Here is a 16,828-nt window from a genome sequence, read left to right as displayed (position 1 = left end):
ATGAGGCAGGACTGCGGAGGAAACCTCATGTTCAACATGTATCTCTCAGGTTCGTCATTTTGTTCCGTTAGGAATCAGAGAAACTGTCTGTTCGAAAAGTCTTTTTTTTAAATATTGCTGCTTGTCGGTGTTCAGCGGGTGATGATGCTCCGTTTCCAGGGCACAGCGTTGTTGAGCCTTTTCAATCTGAAAGCCCGTCTGCTCTTTTGTCGGAAATCGGAAATCCTTTTTCCTGGACGCGTTTCCTGGCTTCTTGAACAGGGGGACCGCATAGACGACACGCTTCACCTATTGGACTCAGCCTGCTGCAGGATACATTTAGGATTTTAATCGATTTGAGAATTTAAACATTTAATTCAAAGCCAATAGTAGGATTTATTAGTTTAATAGCATTTTATAACAAGTGGGGCTTTTCTCCCCCGTATGATTTCTTTTTCTATATGAAAATGAAAAGAAATACTATTTTGAAATACATTTTTTTCCTTTACGTGTTCAACTTATCTATAAACATGGAGGAGTGTTGATAGACGACATCTGAAGAAAATTCTGGACGTATATTTTACCCCAACAAAAGCAGAGTAAATCATGATAGGCCTTTATAAAAAAAACAATGCATGCAACAATAAAGGCCTGTGTGTCCCAGGAATCATTTAGCAATAACTTGAATAGATTTTTGCATAATGCCTATTCATGATGCTGACGATTTATCTGTTTTCATTTCAGATCCAACAGAAAATCTGTTGAAAGAAAGTAAAGGGTCGTCTTGGGGTCCAATAAACACAGGAGTGCAAAAAGGTAAGAGAATGTCCCTGGGTGATATTTATCAGCCTGTCAATTGGATAATTTTTGCATTGAAGAAGTCTCTCTTTATCCCAGCACGGCATTTGGTACCTTTAAAATTCAAACACTGAAAATAAACAAATTGAGAAATAAGATATAGCTGAGAATAATCTCCCAGATAAACTCGCTATGTAAGATGCATCAGAAATAATTCACAAAGTAATTAAATGGTCTATTAGAGACGAGCAAATATTATGCTTAATATAACGCTGCAAAGATTTGTTATTAACTATTTTTTACTTTATTTCTGTGTAACCCCGATTGTTATAGAGACATCGCCGTTGAACCCCAAATGTCTACAAATTGCGATATTTTATGATAAACTTTAGAATCCAACCTTCAATCGATTTTTTTATCTCAAAGTATGATGGAGGATCCTACAAATCGCCTTTTGTGTGCTGATGATTTGGTCATTTTATCTGTTTACAAGCTGATTTACAGTAACTGCTAAGAGTCTGCGTAAGTCATGGTGTGCACTGTGACATTATGTTTCGTGTTGTTGGGTCGTGTTGTTTGTGCCAATTAGGAGAGCCTGAAGCCAAAATATCCTCCATTCTGTTTAACAGACTGAATGTTAAATGTGCAAATATAGAACAATATTTGGGTCATATCATCGAGAATGATTCATGTGCTGCTGGTGATGATGATATATGCTCCTGCTGTGCTGTGAATTATATGCACAACCACATACGTTTGCACGCAAATGTCACACGTGCAAAGATGATGTTGAAATATGAGGGTTTTTTTTAGGGTAGGTCTTGCCCTATTTCTACAGCCCGTATGTGGTGCAGCTATACGGATACAAAATGGAAACGCTTTAGTTCGCGTATTTAGAATTTTGTTTAAGTTCCCAAAATGGAAAAATGTAAGCTGCAGGTTTATATCATTTGCATTTATATATATATATATATAAAATAATCATTGGGCCAAGTGGAACAAGGCATTCTTCTTGCTTTAGGAAGCGCATGAACTATGACCACTATATGTTTATTAATGTAAATATGTCTGTATTTATTTACACTTGTGTATATTTATCCCTTTATTTTGGCCTCTTTGTTTGTTTGTTTATTTGTTGTGGAGCTATGTATCTGAAATAACAGCATCCATAACATCTGGGAGACAATGAAAAGAAAGGAAGATAAGAAAGAAAGGAAGATCAACGTAAACAATGATCACTGACAAAAAAAGACACTCGATAACAATATCTTTTTGAACCAGTTATGAACTGAAATTGAAATATATATATATATATATATATATATATATATTTCAATTTCAGTAAATTGATGTGTGTGAATGAAAAAGATTCAAGAACAGTTAGAAACTTGGATGATACCCTAAATCTTAACAATGGCTATCAAGGATAATACAGACCTGCTCTGGTTTTTAAACGTTGACTTTATGTTCTTGACTTTTATCTGATATGCTTGAAAGAGAAACAATCCCGTTAAAAGACGTGTAATGAATCAAATAATCTCTAGCTGTATCATTTCACAAAACGTTGATCAATTTTTACACCAAAAAAAAAAGAAAGAAAAAGCTACCCCTGAATGTTAAATTGATTAATAAATTAGTAATTTTTTGTCTTATCTCATGCATCTGCACGATTTTTTTTATTCTCCCCGTTCAGGGAGTGGGCAGATCCAGCTCTGGCAGTTCCTGCTGGAGCTTCTCTCTGACAGCACCAACGTGTCATGCATCGCCTGGGAGGGTACCAATGGAGAGTTCAAGCTCATCGACCCGGACGAGGTGGCCCGGCGCTGGGGCGAACGCAAAAGCAAACCCAACATGAACTACGACAAACTGAGCAGGGCGCTGCGCTACTACTACGACAAAAACATCATGACCAAAGTCCATGGCAAGAGATACGCCTACAAGTTTGATTTCCATGGCTTGGCGCAAGTTTGCCAACCGTCTACCACCGAGCAGGCCATCTATAAATTTCAGGGGAACTTCTCCCCGCTTCCCTTCACTGGGATTTCCAAACTAAACCTCGTGGCTCCCGGCGTCGGGCCCTCAGGTTTCTCCTACTGGCCAGGGTCCCCCCCGGCGGCTCTGTATCACAGCCACAACCTCCAGCCTCCGGGGCCCTTCAGCACAGTGTCCCCATCTCACATCAGCTGTGTCAACAACATCAACAGCCTGAGCAACATCAATAACCACTATAATTGACTTTTACGGCGTATCTTAGACAAACTGGGAAATAGAGACCACAAAGAAGAGACCAGTTTTGGTTTGCAGACAAAAATGTGGTTTAAACTAAAACTGGCGTAGACTAAAGTTTTTTTTTTTCCATAAAACTTTTCCAACAGGCTGCTGTAGCAGTTTATTCAACTTGTGATTGTGACATTTCCATCCCGGCCTTATGGCAAATAGTGAAACAGACACGTTACGAAAGTAAACATTTATTTGAAGACGGCTCAACGAAATTCTAAGAGATCTAACTCCTACCTGTATTTGCTTGCGACGTGTATGCTTGTATGTGTCTATACACGTGTACAAAAAAGGTGTGTCCTAAAACCAAACATAACATTTTCCCCATAGTTTTCTTCCGTTAGAACTTTGCGCATCAATAAGTTGCAACTGCTTGTAAGAAAGCGGGACGTGCGAAAATGTGTAGAAACTGTGTAGAAACTGAAAAAGGAACGTGCTTGTTCCGATTTAATTCAAACTTCGTCAACATATTTCACTTGCCGGATCCCACCAAGAGGACCATCTGTGCTTTTACGCACAGTGGTTCGAACTTTGACACATGGAATTTCTAAAAATACAAAATCAATCCATAAAAATCCCAAATTTAGAATTTTACAATTTCAGCAACAATTTCTGAAACTGAATAAAACAAATCAACAAACGTATCCATGCGAGAGACCAGGTCAGAAGATGTGTGTGTGTGTGTGTTTTATTTCATATAAAATAAAGGAAGACCCTTCAACCCTTCAGTCATCCCTCTTTGCTCACTTGCTTTCTCTGTCCACCCTTCACTGAGCTTTGACATGTAAACTATCTTTGGAGAATGGATTTGCATCAGTTTTGGAGCAAATTTTCAAACGATTATTGGACTACTGACGCCATCTCGTGGTTCTGAAACGGACAGGATATTCACTTATAGTAACTCATCTGACATGAGAGGAGTCGTCTGTAATTATTGTTGTAAGGAACAATTTTGCGAGAAAATCAAAGCTGGTTAGCGTAAAGTGCAAAGGCACATGGATATGTTTTGTTTTGTGTGAAATAGGATAAAGAACTTTGTAAATACTACAGGACAGAGACGGGCTTACGCTTCCATTGCTTTGAGTGAATTAGTGAATTAGAGAGCATCCAGTTACACAGCACCATACTGTGGCGTAAACGATTGTAAAAATAATGGAACTAATTAAATCAATAAATCAGACTTGTGAATACATCTTTTTTCCCCAGTGTGTGCTTGAATTGCATGTCCTTTTCCTTCTAAATTTTGATTAAAATTCATGTTGATGATGCGGTCTACAAGATTAGATTAAAAAAATGGATAATAATGTTAATGACATGGGCAAAGAAGAAAAAGTAACAACTGGTATGTTCACAAAATTGAGGTAAATAGTTACTACAGAAGGTATTTGGCTTCTTTGGCCCTATAACCAATCGGTGGATGAGTTTTGGTGATTTATCCTACTGATCCACACTGAACAGCAATGAGCCAGCCCTCCATATGAGCATTTGACATCAAGGTGCTCTCAAATGTAACATATAATGTAAGAGATAATTGCTCTAGAATGAGTAGTAGCATTATTCAGGGATGGCAGTTACTGCCCCAGGAATAAAATGCAAACTATGACAATGATACTCAATTTAATATTCTAACTTCTTGGCTCTATTTGGATTATTCAGCACATTGCTAAACATTATATGTAGAATATGTTAGAATATGTTTTCATATAGTAATACAGATGTGTAATTGCCCTATAAGTACAATAAATTTACATATTTTTTGTACAAATATCAAATTCATGTTTAGTGCATTTGATGAGATGGTAATTTGCCATCAGTTTAAAATGTAGTGTTCAACAGATGAGGGATAAAACACTTAGTAACACTAACACTTGCCAACCATGTGGTGGCGCCACGATTCTTCTGACCTCACAACTCTGTTTACATAACTGGGTTCAACATAGAACATGGAGGCATTTGTATGTTGCAAAATTAGCTCCTTGTCTCATTTTGTGACAGTTTCACTTGCATGTAAAGCATGTACTGACTGAATGAAATATGGATTTCCTGGGATTTGAACTGTATTTGTGATGTGACATTATAACTTGTAAAGCTTTATCAGTACCTACATCTTTACCACTAAACAGTAATGCAGACAGGTAAATCAAAGATTCAGAAAGTGCTGTTTGTATTCTTGTTTTTCAGTGTTTGTGAGGTCCAGAACCTTTGTGCCCTCTATATTTTTGGGGTCTAACAGGTTTGATGGGGCCAACATGTTAAAAGATAGTCAAACCTTCTTTTCTTTATGGTCAATGTTTGAATTAGGTTAAGGTTAGGTTTAGAGAAAAGGTTAAGTTTAGGTATTTTATCATGATGGATTTGGTTAGGCTAAGGGGTAAGGGAATGTGTTATGTCAATGGTGAATCACTATAAGGATAGAAAAACAAGTTTGTGTGTGTGTGTGCAGAGAGAGCGGATCACTCATACACAGCAGTGTTTGTGTGTGTGTCCTGCATATCAATAGGAAAGACATGGGGTCGCTACTGACAACTGAATCTAACTCTCCCTAGTCCAGGTCCTTTAAAACACACACACTCCCACACACATGCACACACAGAACAAGGGGTGTGTATTCCAGGTGTACGATTCACATTAAAGTTTATGCTTCTAATAACAACACAGAGAAATATTTAACCACTTCTACAAATTTGCAGTCGCCGCTCTCTCCTTTCTGCCTCTAATCTGTTGGCGTGTTGTTGTTGAGCTTCATCCCTTCTCTTGCATAACAAACTAGGTGGGTGTTTTCCTGTGAGCCACTGGATTAACCATGTGAACGCAGAGGACCAAGGAGCAATAAATAAACACAAAAGGATGAGAAGGAGAAAAACAAGAAGAAACAAGCATTGTTAGCAGCTACTTATACAGTATGTTACTTAACAGCACCTACAATAAACATGCAAAGAACAGTCAACTTTTTCTTGTTTGTTATTCATCTTAAAATGAATTCGATATACATTTATTTTACCCCATAAGTCTACTCACAATTCTCAGTAATGACAAAGTAGAAACCATTCTTGGTTTTGGGAAAATATTAAGAATGAAGAAAACAGTGGAACAACACAGTAGCATGTAAAGTCACCATTAGCACAGCAGCCTCCATTTAATTGGAGTTTTAAGTGTAAAACCACCAAGAGATTTCCCCGATTTGGTTGTTTAACCAAACTGGGCAATCAGGGACAGAGTCTCCATCAGGCACACAGCCAGCAAGCTAATCGTCACTACGAATGAGGTCCACAGTTTCTTTGTGTGAGAATGTTGCAGAAGGATCGGTGTGGCATTCCTCCATGCTTTGTGGTAGAATGAAACAAAGCATTACGTGCAACAAAGCTTATTAGGAATTAACCAGAACGCAACTAAATGACTCTCAACACCAAGAGAAGGAAAGTTATCAGAGTCACTGATTATCACCTCTTTAATAGGCCACCATACCTATAGTCAAACATGGCAATGGTAACATCATTCTATGGCCTTCTCTGCTCTGCTGTAAATAGCTGTTTTGTGTTTATCAACGTATATGATAAAATTACTCTACTTATATAGTGATTTTCTAGTCTAGTTAACAATTCAAAGCACTTTGGCACTACAAGGCACATTAACCCATTCACACACAAACTCATACAGCACGTCTTAGTCTATACAATTTTACAAGCTACATAGTGCATTTTTTTCTCTATCACACACATTTTTTTCTCTTTCACACACATTCACTGATAGACACATTGGTAGGCGATGTGGGGTTTAGTGTCATGCCCAAAGACACTTCAACATGTAGTCCAGGGAAACCAGAATTGAACCATAACCCTCTGATTGGCAGACAACTGCCCTGCAAATGGAGAGATGTGTGTGTGGATTGATTAGATTAAAAAAAAATGTTTTGAATCATTAATTGTTTGCATGTCCCAGTTTCAGCCAGTAGTCATTGGCTGTCAGCCATTAGTTGTTAGATAGATGGGCTCACATTTGACTCTAATACTTTGGTAAACAGAGCAGTTTGTGGTTGACTCAATGAGTGCAAGGTGACCAGGTTTTGTGGCTGCAAATCAATCCCTAATCATTAGCCCTCCACCATCATGCTTAATAGTATGAGATTTTTGTGATGACATAATGTGTTTGGTCTTCACTGATTGTGGAGCTGTGTTATGGCCAAACATCTTAACATTTTGATTTAGGGCAGACTTGGTTTTTCTGGCACTTCTTCTGCATTTTGAGTTTTTTTGAAGAGTCAATATAATATATCATGTGTTACCATTCATCAGAGTCTTGCATTGTTTTGTTCTTGAATTGAACAATGATGTACTTTCTATTCTTAACTGACTGTTCTTTTTTAAGGATTAGAGATGTCATCTTAAGAAAAAAAAATGTAAAATCAAATTTGCATAAAAGTTAATTATATATCGACAGGTTTGGATGAGTCACAGCTCAGTAAATAACCAGGTTTCTCTAAACACTGCAGTGCATTACCAGGAAGATAGTCAGTGGGCCTTGTGTTTCTTTGTGTAAAGTATTACAGTCAGTGAGTCATCCAACCAGCCAGAGAGTGGTTATAAAGGCTCAGTGTATTTAGAACAACACACCTACATGGTACTGAAATAGACTAAGAGAATAAGAGGGTGAGAGAAAGAGAAGCAAAGTAAAGTGAGACACTCAAAGAGCAAGGGAAGAGCAACAAAGATCTCCATACTCTATTTGGACTTGTTAGGACACAGACTTGGATTTTTGGTTAATAAATCCTCCTAAAGTTCCCATAATGTCATGCATTTATAATAAGACTATATCTATTATGTCTGTAATAATGAAAAATGTTCAATAAGATATTTATCGAAGGGCATGAATTTAGTGGGGATAAAAATTCTTAGTCAAGGCAGTGTAACTTAATAAGCTCTGCCAAAGCAATGTTGCGTTTCAGGTATTAACGGCTACTGAGGATTTTGGGTCTTTAATCTTTGAGAAAAAGCCCAGAATTGACAAAACTCACTGTTAAATGAATTTATTCACTGCAGTTTGCAGTAATGAAAATTAGAATAAAATAAGTGCCCAAAGTGTTGTAAATGGGCTATTAAAGCCTGAGCACAGAAAACCAGTAATGGTTCTCTTGAAATGCTAATTTGTGAGTCTTGAATAAAGACCTGGGAGTGAAGCACCTCTCCACTTCAAAACCTAGAGTTGGATTCTGGCTGTTAAAGGAAACTAAATGTAAAAAACACCATGCTGATTTGCACAGTGTGAAATTAATCACTTATACAGAAGATAGCATAGCTACAAACATAGTGTGGGTGTGTGATAAATTAAGAAATTGTATTACATAACATGTAAGAACTTTGATTACAAAGATGTTACTTGGACAGCACTATATCGCTTTATAACACAAACTTATAAGGGACACAAATTACTCAAATCCCTCCTAAATAAACCAAATGATGAAATCAATTGAGACTTTGTGACCAAGTTGGTTTTCTCTGCTTGATATGCCTGCAGGGTAGTAATGGAGACTGAGTGCCTCTTGCTGTATCTTAACAGTGGTGTAATCTAGTTAAAGTGATTAGGCGGGTGGTTATGTCATCGGACAGCAGAATAGACATAATCCCCAACTGTGTTAAAAGAGCTGGTTTAGATTTTTCCAATGAAACAAACAGGATGATAATTCCTAAAAGAAAATCCCTTTATAAGATAGATGGACCTGAGGAAACTATTTAACATGTGTCCTGTGTGTTGGTGAGTGTAACCAAGTAAAAACACATGTAATTTATTTTTATTGCCATTCTCCTGGTCTGTCACTGGTGGTAGAGGAAGTATATCTGAGAAAAAAGTTCCTAAATACAAATTAAAATGTCTCAGATAAAATCTTACTTAGATATAAGTACCAACCCCCCAAACAGGGAAGTTTTCTAACATGTAACAAAAACTCAGATCTGTAATTTGTTCATCAACAGATAAATAATATAGAGGAAATTACTCTCAGTGTCTTCACTGACAAACTCCACTGTATTTAGTGGACTGTGCTGAGTGAAAATGGAGCTCCCAGGCCCATGTAGTGATATGGATCACGGTGGTCTGGTGGTTTCTTATAGAGCTCTGCCTGGGGCGCTCAAAGCTCACACACACCCAGCTGTGGTTCCATCCTTGACCATTATGCACTTCGATGTCCTCAGACCACCCGAATCTTTTCACAACATGATGAACTGTAGATGTTGAAAGACATTTTTGATTTTTTTTTTACAATTTTACTTAATTTCTTTTTTAACTTATTGATGACTCTCTGAACAAGTTTAGCAGAAAGTGGTTGAGCCATGACTGCTCCTTGCTTGAAAATACTGAGATTTTGGCAAATACTCCTTCTATACTCAATGCTGTCACCCTTGTATGTCAAAAATTAATCTGTTGATTAAACAATAATCCAGAACAGGTTTACTTTTTATATTTTGTTAACTTTTCTGTCTTTATCTGCCTGTCTCTAATTTTTAGGAAAAATTTGGCATAAAATTCTAGATCTGTTTATATTCATTGGAACTGATCAGTGATGACATATAAGATAACTCCCATTGCTTGTTAAATGATGATCTAAACAAACAAAAATATGCCTTTATGGAAATTGGGTTTGTATATTAGGTTTATAAATACAATGTACAACATATTAGATATCATACGGCAAGTTTTTTCAGCATCCGAGGCATGTGAGTCTCTATTCCAACTTGACACACAGCATCTCATATTTAAGGTTTGGATTAGTAGCAGCTATTTGGAAGGTTATCATAAGTTTAATTTTTCTATGTTTTATGTATTAAGAAGAAGAAGACAACGAAGAAGTAGAAGAAGAAGAAGAGGAAAAGGGGGCAGCCAACCAATGTTAAAATTGTTCCCCTGTGACTGTTAACCTTTTGCAGAATATTGTTACTCATGTATTAATGCAAGCACGATTTTGAGTTGGTTGAAGTGGAGTCCACTTTAAACTATTGTATCTCTCTGCAGATTATTACTTTTTGATTATGGATTAACCTTTTAGTCATTTTTTAAGCTGACTGATTACTTTTGTGGTTGTGATTCTGAAAATAGAGAAAAAAATTACATCTCAATAGTTCTAAACAATTATCAAATTAAGTATTATAAAGTATTATACGAATTTTTTTTACAATATTTTTACAACAAAACATGATATACTATATCAAGATCTTTACATGTCTTTTTTTATTTTGTGCAAAATATTTGACCTGTATATTCACCAGTAACTATGTCATATACATGTACTGAATAATGTGGAAGAAGAGCAGAAAAAAAAGGCAAGGAAGCAAATGACTAAAGTATATACAAATACAGAGTAAATATATTTAGTTACATTTTACTTCTAACGGCCACAGCAACTCTAGAGCTGGGACAACTCAGAAATGACAGAGTGGTTGAATGTGGAGGAGTCAGAAACATGCCTGCAACAACAGATGTTGTCTTACACTGTGTGTACATCTTCTATTGATCACTGCAGTGTGTATGTGTTGCGCAGTGGTTCAGCCCACGCGGACCCCTACACAGCTCACTTTGCACAGTTCCCATTCACTTACCTACCCGTTACTATAGAGACGCAGTCGAGGAGAATGCAGGGAGCAGGCTGGCAGACAGATATGCAGGAGACCTGGGTTGAATCTTAATAACCAAAAAAGGCTCACAACACAGTTTTGGTTCGCAGGTCTTATGTGGGTTACATAATGCTGCTGCAGGATTCTACCATGAAGTCAACCTGTTTCACTGAACTGCTTGATCTCATAGATCAAAGGGAAAATGTACTTCTTATATCCCATGGAAGTTTAAAATGGTTGTATTTCACACAACACGCTGCAGTGAGCAATATCATATTTCAGGAGGAAATATTTAGCTGCAGACAAGTTTCATTTTTAAAATTCTTGATTTGATTATGTTCCCCTAAAATGATTGAGATTTGAGGTTGCATTTTTTCTTACCGTCAGACTGAAATTGGACATCAATAACAGCATTGAATTTGAAACCTGTATTCCATGATTCTGTTTTCATCTCCCCCCTTTTTAATCTTTTTGCAGCTTCTCTACCTCTATCTATCCTTCAAACAATTCCTCTTCTGCTTCTTTTCTGTCACAAATGTCTTACCTTTTCTCATTTTCTGTCTGCTTTTCACAGTTTTTGCTCTGTAAATAGACACTGTGTGTCCTTGTAAGACGAGAGGGGGAGAGCAAGCGAGCCACAGACAGCTCTGAGACTGCAGCAGATTCTAACCAATCACACGAAAGAACCCTCCAAGCCCATGTGGCTTATTCATAAAACTAAGAGGAAATCCTTATCAATGCAGCTCTGTTCAGTCATCCAGTAAATCATCAATATGTCCCTGATCTGAAGTAATGGAGGCTGCTGAAAGTTCCTAATATCATGCTATATGTAGATCTGTAAAAACACAAAAAATGCCACGCGAGATCAGACAAGAAAATGACTGCATAAAGACAGAAGTGTGAAGGTTCCCTCTTTTAATTCTAGGATGCCTTTGTTCCCATTTAAGTACACGGCCTCATAGTGAAGCCAGGACACAAAGACAGGGTACCAAAAATATCCTTTATGTGTGTCAGCATCCTTTGATGTCCTCAATCTACAAACCAGCATCAATTCCAACATATTATGGGATGTAACAGCTATTTGGTTCAGATTTACATATGTATCTGATTATGTAAACACCCCTAAATCTTATTATGTCTAAAAAAAAGTAAAACTTTTCATGTAACAATACCTCTAACGCATGACTTCTAGTTTCATGGCAACCAACGAATTCTCATGAGTTACAGTCTCTTAGCAACCTATGGCAACACTTTCCAGTAAGCATATTCGCCATGGACTTATTTCTATTGCATAACTGTGTCTCAAGGGTTCATAGCGAATTGAGGATTAGTGGGTGTTGTGCGTAGATAAGAAGGTGTGCAGTTAATTACTCGTTCAACAAACTGCAAGACACATATAAACACGGACTACACGCGTGTGCACACACAATTAGATTACTTACAGAAACTTTAAGACAATATAAATGCAGGAGAGACATGATATTCTACTTTAGTTTGGTTTTATTACATTATGGTCACATTAAACAATTACTGTATTGACCTTTTACCAACATGTAGAAAGAGTGAATGCATCTGTGGCGTGACACCTCAGACAGCACACACACCTAAACATCACTTTCCATACAGCATGACATAAAATGGACTGTACAAAAGATTCGGTTCACAGATGATCATTCTAAAGCGAGAGCTGGTGACAGTAACTAAACTTAATGGCAAACACTCCAGTGCTTGAGAGGAAACACTGGCACATCACCATTATGTTATACCACTGTGCAAAACATCAACAGTTTGTTCACAGCTGTGCAAAATAGCAGCATCATTATTCACTTTCAAGCAACGGATTCACAGCACATCACAATAATCTGTCGGAGGGTCCATGAGACTCGATACACAAGTTTACCCTGTGAGTTTGGTTTCAGAGTCAAAACACCTTTAGCTTATACATACTGCAATGACATGTGCAAAATGATAGTCGTCTGTCACTCACTAATGAGATTTCCCCAATTACATATTTACATTTTGAAGAATCCTAAATTAACTCAACTGAAAGTGAGCCTAAGCCAGCAAATTGAGGCCCAGGGCACATTTACAGTCGAGCGCAAAAAAGTAATTTGACCATTAAGCTCTGTTTGATTTGTGTTTGAGATGCTTGAACTACGTCTTATACAGCCACCTTCAAAACAAGTGAAGGGAAATTAAATACGGACATGTACATGTAAACCATATGATTTCAGGTCATTTTATAGTTGGCACATAGAAGATAAAAATAAAATAATCTTGTGAAAAACTACACATTCAGCCTCCAGCTGACCACTGCAATGTGTTGCAGAGCAGTACACCACAGTGGCCAACATGTATTGAAAAGCAAAACACAAAAGATGCCTTGGGTTGACTACCTTGCTGTATGGCCATCTATAGGCCCCCTTAGTGCACCCGAATACTTTCCAGAGGTGGAGACACTCTCTTTCTCTAATTTTGAATATCTACCCCCCATGTTCAGCTTGAAACATACTTACTGTACAGGTATGTTACTACAGTTGGAATTGCAAAATGAGATTTCTGTTATGACATATTTGGTGGTTTCTATAACATAAGAAGAGCTGAAAACAGTTATATACCAACCAGCTATTAAAAGATCCCCAGCATGGTGTTTTTTTTTTGTTTGCTTGTTTGCCTTTTGAAGGTGAGACTTTTAACATCTAGACAGAGTTTACAGATGATATGTGTAGTCTCATACCGCTGTTGCCCATACATGAATATTTACAGTTATATTCACCAGTGCGCCTTGCCATCTCTTGCCTGTTGAACAGTGTATCTACCAGCTTACTGTTTAAAAAGCACAATATGCTACCTGTACTTTCAAGGCTTATGTGTCGAAAGTTGACTGGGCTGATTGTAGTCCTCCAAAGCTATACCTGGCTCTGTTGAAAAGAAAGTCACTCGAACAGCAGGGAGACAAGAGGGAATGGCTGCACAGGTCAGCACCTCGGACAGCTCCGCCCCTTAACTCAACTCACTGATCTATTCTGGTCCTGTCTTTGACTCCACCTCAAAGCATCCATTCAGGTTTTTTCAGAACATAGGCTAATCTTGTATGAAAAGGGGATCTAAGAGTCTATTATAAAGGGACGTGTACAATGAAGTCAATCCCCATGTCACCTAAGGGAAAGGACAAAATAGGACAACGTACAATTGGCATGCAAGTTTGAAACTTCCTATACTGTAACCTAAACACCATACTTAAGTAGTGTAACATCATGAGAGACACTCAGCCCAGACGCGAGAACCTTTCAATGATGACCTTGCTATTCAAAACCACGCTACTGTGATTTTGCAGTCATCTTTTTTACATTCATCTCTAAAATACTCCAGTGTCTTGTTCGTTTCCGCGTCAGCGGTCCAGGGTGGACTCGCTGACATCGCGTTGGTTTTTCAGGTCCTGGAAGACCTCGGTGAAAAAGTGCGGGTCTGCGTTCAACTGCAGCATTTTGGCACTCATGCTGTCGATGATCTGGAGCGACGTCTCCCAGAAAACGTCCTTGTTCGACTCGATCATGAACGGCTTGAGTGGGTATGAGATCTCATTGCCCATGTAGGAGTATGCGAGGTAGAGGCAAGTCTGAAAGGTGCCCTGCAGCTCAGCCTGGCTGTCAATGCTGTCCGTTATCGTGTCTTGGCACAGCAGGTAGACGAACACCACGTTGGCCGGCGTGATGAAGCCAATGTCCTGCCAACCCTGGATCAAAAGAGTCCGGTCAATGTTTCGGAACCAGAGGATCACCTCTCCACTGCTTAACTCTTTTAATTTAAAACACCTGCGGCACATGAAGTCCCCCAAACAACGAAGCAGCTCTCCAGTTGACGCCTGGATGACTATCCGCCTGGGCGACACCAGAGATACGCTGCTGGGTTGCTTCTGGACAGTGGAAAGCCTCCCGTTTTGGATCGAAACCTCGCTGTTTTGTGTGGGCACGGTGGGCACCGGGACTGGAATGGGCGCTTTGGGTTTCTTCTCCTCGGTTTGGTGCGTTTTCCTGATGTTTTCGCTGTTGAGCTGAGCCACCTGGCTGGACGGGAGCTCGCGGGTGGACAGCGGCTTCGGGGTCACTTTCTTGGCGCTCTTCTTGGCCGAATTGGCTACCAGCTTCTTCCAGGAGAGAGACACAAACATCGAGTGCCGCTTCAGGCTCTTGTCGTTTTTGTGTACTTCTCCTGCGGCCTCAGCGTCCATAATAGATGCCTTTTTTGAGGCGGGAGATATAGAGAGGACGGTACCCATGTCTGCTAAGGAGAGAGCTGCCGTGGTATGGATGCTGTTGCAGCAAGTTCAGCTCAGAATCTTCTGCAGGGTGAGAGGCGGCGAACAGCAGTCACGACGACTGAAACTCCATTCACACATTTACTCACTTGGCGAAGGAAGGTTTTGCCTTTGCCCGTTGAATTAAAATATATCCAGGCAGATGCTCTCTTAGTGTGGAAACGCTGCGACACAAATCCTGTGTGACTGTAACCTGGACGGAGATTAGTCGCTATGCGTAAACCCTGGGTTTAGACAAACCAACAGCGAAGACCTTGACTGGCAGCCGAGCCATCCAATAAGAGAACTAATCAATGATCCAATCACTAAGGGTGTTGTTTTTAGGTCTCAGTTGCCATTGATAGACTGCGACACGTACATGATAAGGTGAAGTGCTATTTTTCTCACTAGTTACTTTGGGAAATTAATGCCATTTAAAATTCAAACTGTTTCCTTCTTCTCCTGTTTAACGACTAACATTGATGAATGATGGTGAAGCCCTATTGGTAATTCTAGTGTTTATTTAAATTTCAATTGATGACCTGTATCATATGATTTGAAGCCAATTTAAATTACCATGGATACTGTACATGCCATTTAGTTTCCACACGACAATGAGGTATATTTATGTTCATGCAACAGTTTTGCCTTCTCCTTTCTAAATATGAGAAAATACTGCCCGTATTTTCTCTCTTTGTTTTTCCCATGACAGATCATACAAGAATATTCCTACCAGAGATTTTGGAAAGATTTTTGGCAAAATAGGCGCCCGAATAATATGCCCACAGTGAAACATCCTCTGGACTTGTTTTACTTGGACAGACAGAAAAACATCCATTCAACCAAAGGGGACAGAAAGGCTTTCAGCTCAGATCAAAATATCTCATCTGGCCAGACCATGGCTCTCAAAGCACTTCTTAATATCATCACTGAAGTGAAATATGTGTTTTCATTCTCTATTGATTTGTGACTGACTTGCTGCAGTAGTAGAAAGACACACATTCAATCCCAGGGGAGTGTGTTGCATGTCACTGTTGTCCATTTGTGTCCTCAAGTTGATCCAATTACCCCCAGCAGAGCTGGCAAACCTCCACTAACTTACATGACTACTGTCTGACCGTCCAGCTATCCTGCAGTGGAAACTGACACAAATAGCACTGAAAGTATAACACAGTTTACTCTTCTGACTGGTTATTACTAGCTTGCCTAATTAAAATTTTTCCACATACATACATACATGTTTTTATGTATCTATTTTCAAATATTTATTGGCTTAAATGGTTTGTATCAATAGATCAAAGATCCACAGTGTTTTGTACATATGTGGATTTTCTCAAGCAAATAGTAATACAAACTATTTCCACTAGCTTTATAGCCTTTGTATTTTTTACACTTGTCATCTCAGATTCACAAGAAAATAAGTTATATGTATCTTTGTCAAAACGTTTAAAATGTAGTATTGACACAATATGGAGCAGAAATACTGATATGATATAGTTTTGCATTACTTGTTGTCGTGTATAGATGAGAATTCAGGTGCACTGATGTGAACCTAAAACTTTGTGGGCTATTTATTAGTATCTAACCATAATGATGTATTTTTAATACATAACCCTAACCAACTGCATCTGACAGCAAAGTCATAAAGTGAAAAGTTGTTGGACAGTACTGGGCTGGATGGGACTCAGTTACAGTCTGTTGTTTAATGCCACTGACTATAATTCATACAGCATAAATATTTTGGAACATCTAATAGTTGTGTAGTGTCACACCTATGACAGTTTTACATGATGCAAATAATCATAAAGTAGTCCAGTTACAATTAGCAAAGGGAAACCTAGGACAATGAAGTAATCTTTTAGTTTTTAATCACATA

At 38.4% G+C, this 16,828-nt stretch overlaps 2 protein-coding genes across 2 annotated transcripts; one reads left to right on the top strand and one right to left on the bottom strand.

Annotated features, from left to right (window-relative positions):
- Nucleotides 1-4,234, top strand: fev (FEV transcription factor, ETS family member). The gene is made up of 5 exons (XM_072396823.1): nucleotides 1-49; nucleotides 136-208; nucleotides 541-578; nucleotides 724-795; nucleotides 2,471-4,234. The coding sequence occupies exons 1-5, from the start codon at nucleotides 1-3 to the stop codon at nucleotides 3,010-3,012; spliced, it is 774 nt and encodes a 257-aa protein (XP_072252924.1). The 3' UTR covers nucleotides 3,013-4,234.
- A 7,924-nt stretch (nucleotides 4,235-12,158) lies between these two features.
- Nucleotides 12,159-15,212, bottom strand: cdk5r2b (cyclin dependent kinase 5, regulatory subunit 2b (p39)). Its single transcript, XM_072397718.1, has one exon. The coding sequence runs from the start codon at nucleotides 14,932-14,934 to the stop codon at nucleotides 14,047-14,049; it is 888 nt and encodes a 295-aa protein (XP_072253819.1). The 5' UTR covers nucleotides 14,935-15,212; the 3' UTR covers nucleotides 12,159-14,046.
- Between the last annotated feature and the right edge of the window lie 1,616 nt (nucleotides 15,213-16,828).

The sequence above is a fragment of the Leuresthes tenuis genome, unplaced genomic scaffold, assembly GCF_036924035.1.
Source record: "Leuresthes tenuis unplaced genomic scaffold, fLeuTen1.0.hap1 SCAF_12, whole genome shotgun sequence".
Taxonomy (NCBI): Eukaryota; Metazoa; Chordata; class Actinopteri; order Atheriniformes; family Atherinopsidae; genus Leuresthes; species Leuresthes tenuis.
The sequence above is the reverse complement of the archived record's forward strand: the minus strand, read 5'-3'. Positions and strand labels throughout refer to the sequence as shown.

Excerpts from the sequence above, each read along its gene's own strand:
- cdk5r2b (XM_072397718.1), bottom strand. The coding sequence starts at position 14,934 with ATGGGTACCGTCCTCTCTATATCTCCCGCCTCAAAAAAGGCATCTATT.
- fev (XM_072396823.1), top strand. The coding sequence starts at position 1 with ATGAGGCAGGACTGCGGAGGAAACCTCATGTTCAACATGTATCTCTCA. Across the intron at positions 50-135 it reads GTTCAACATGTATCTCTCAG|CGGGTGATGATGCTCCGTTT; the intron begins GTTCGTCATTTT and ends GTCGGTGTTCAG. Across the intron at positions 796-2,470 it reads AAACACAGGAGTGCAAAAAG|GGAGTGGGCAGATCCAGCTC; the intron begins GTAAGAGAATGT and ends CTCCCCGTTCAG.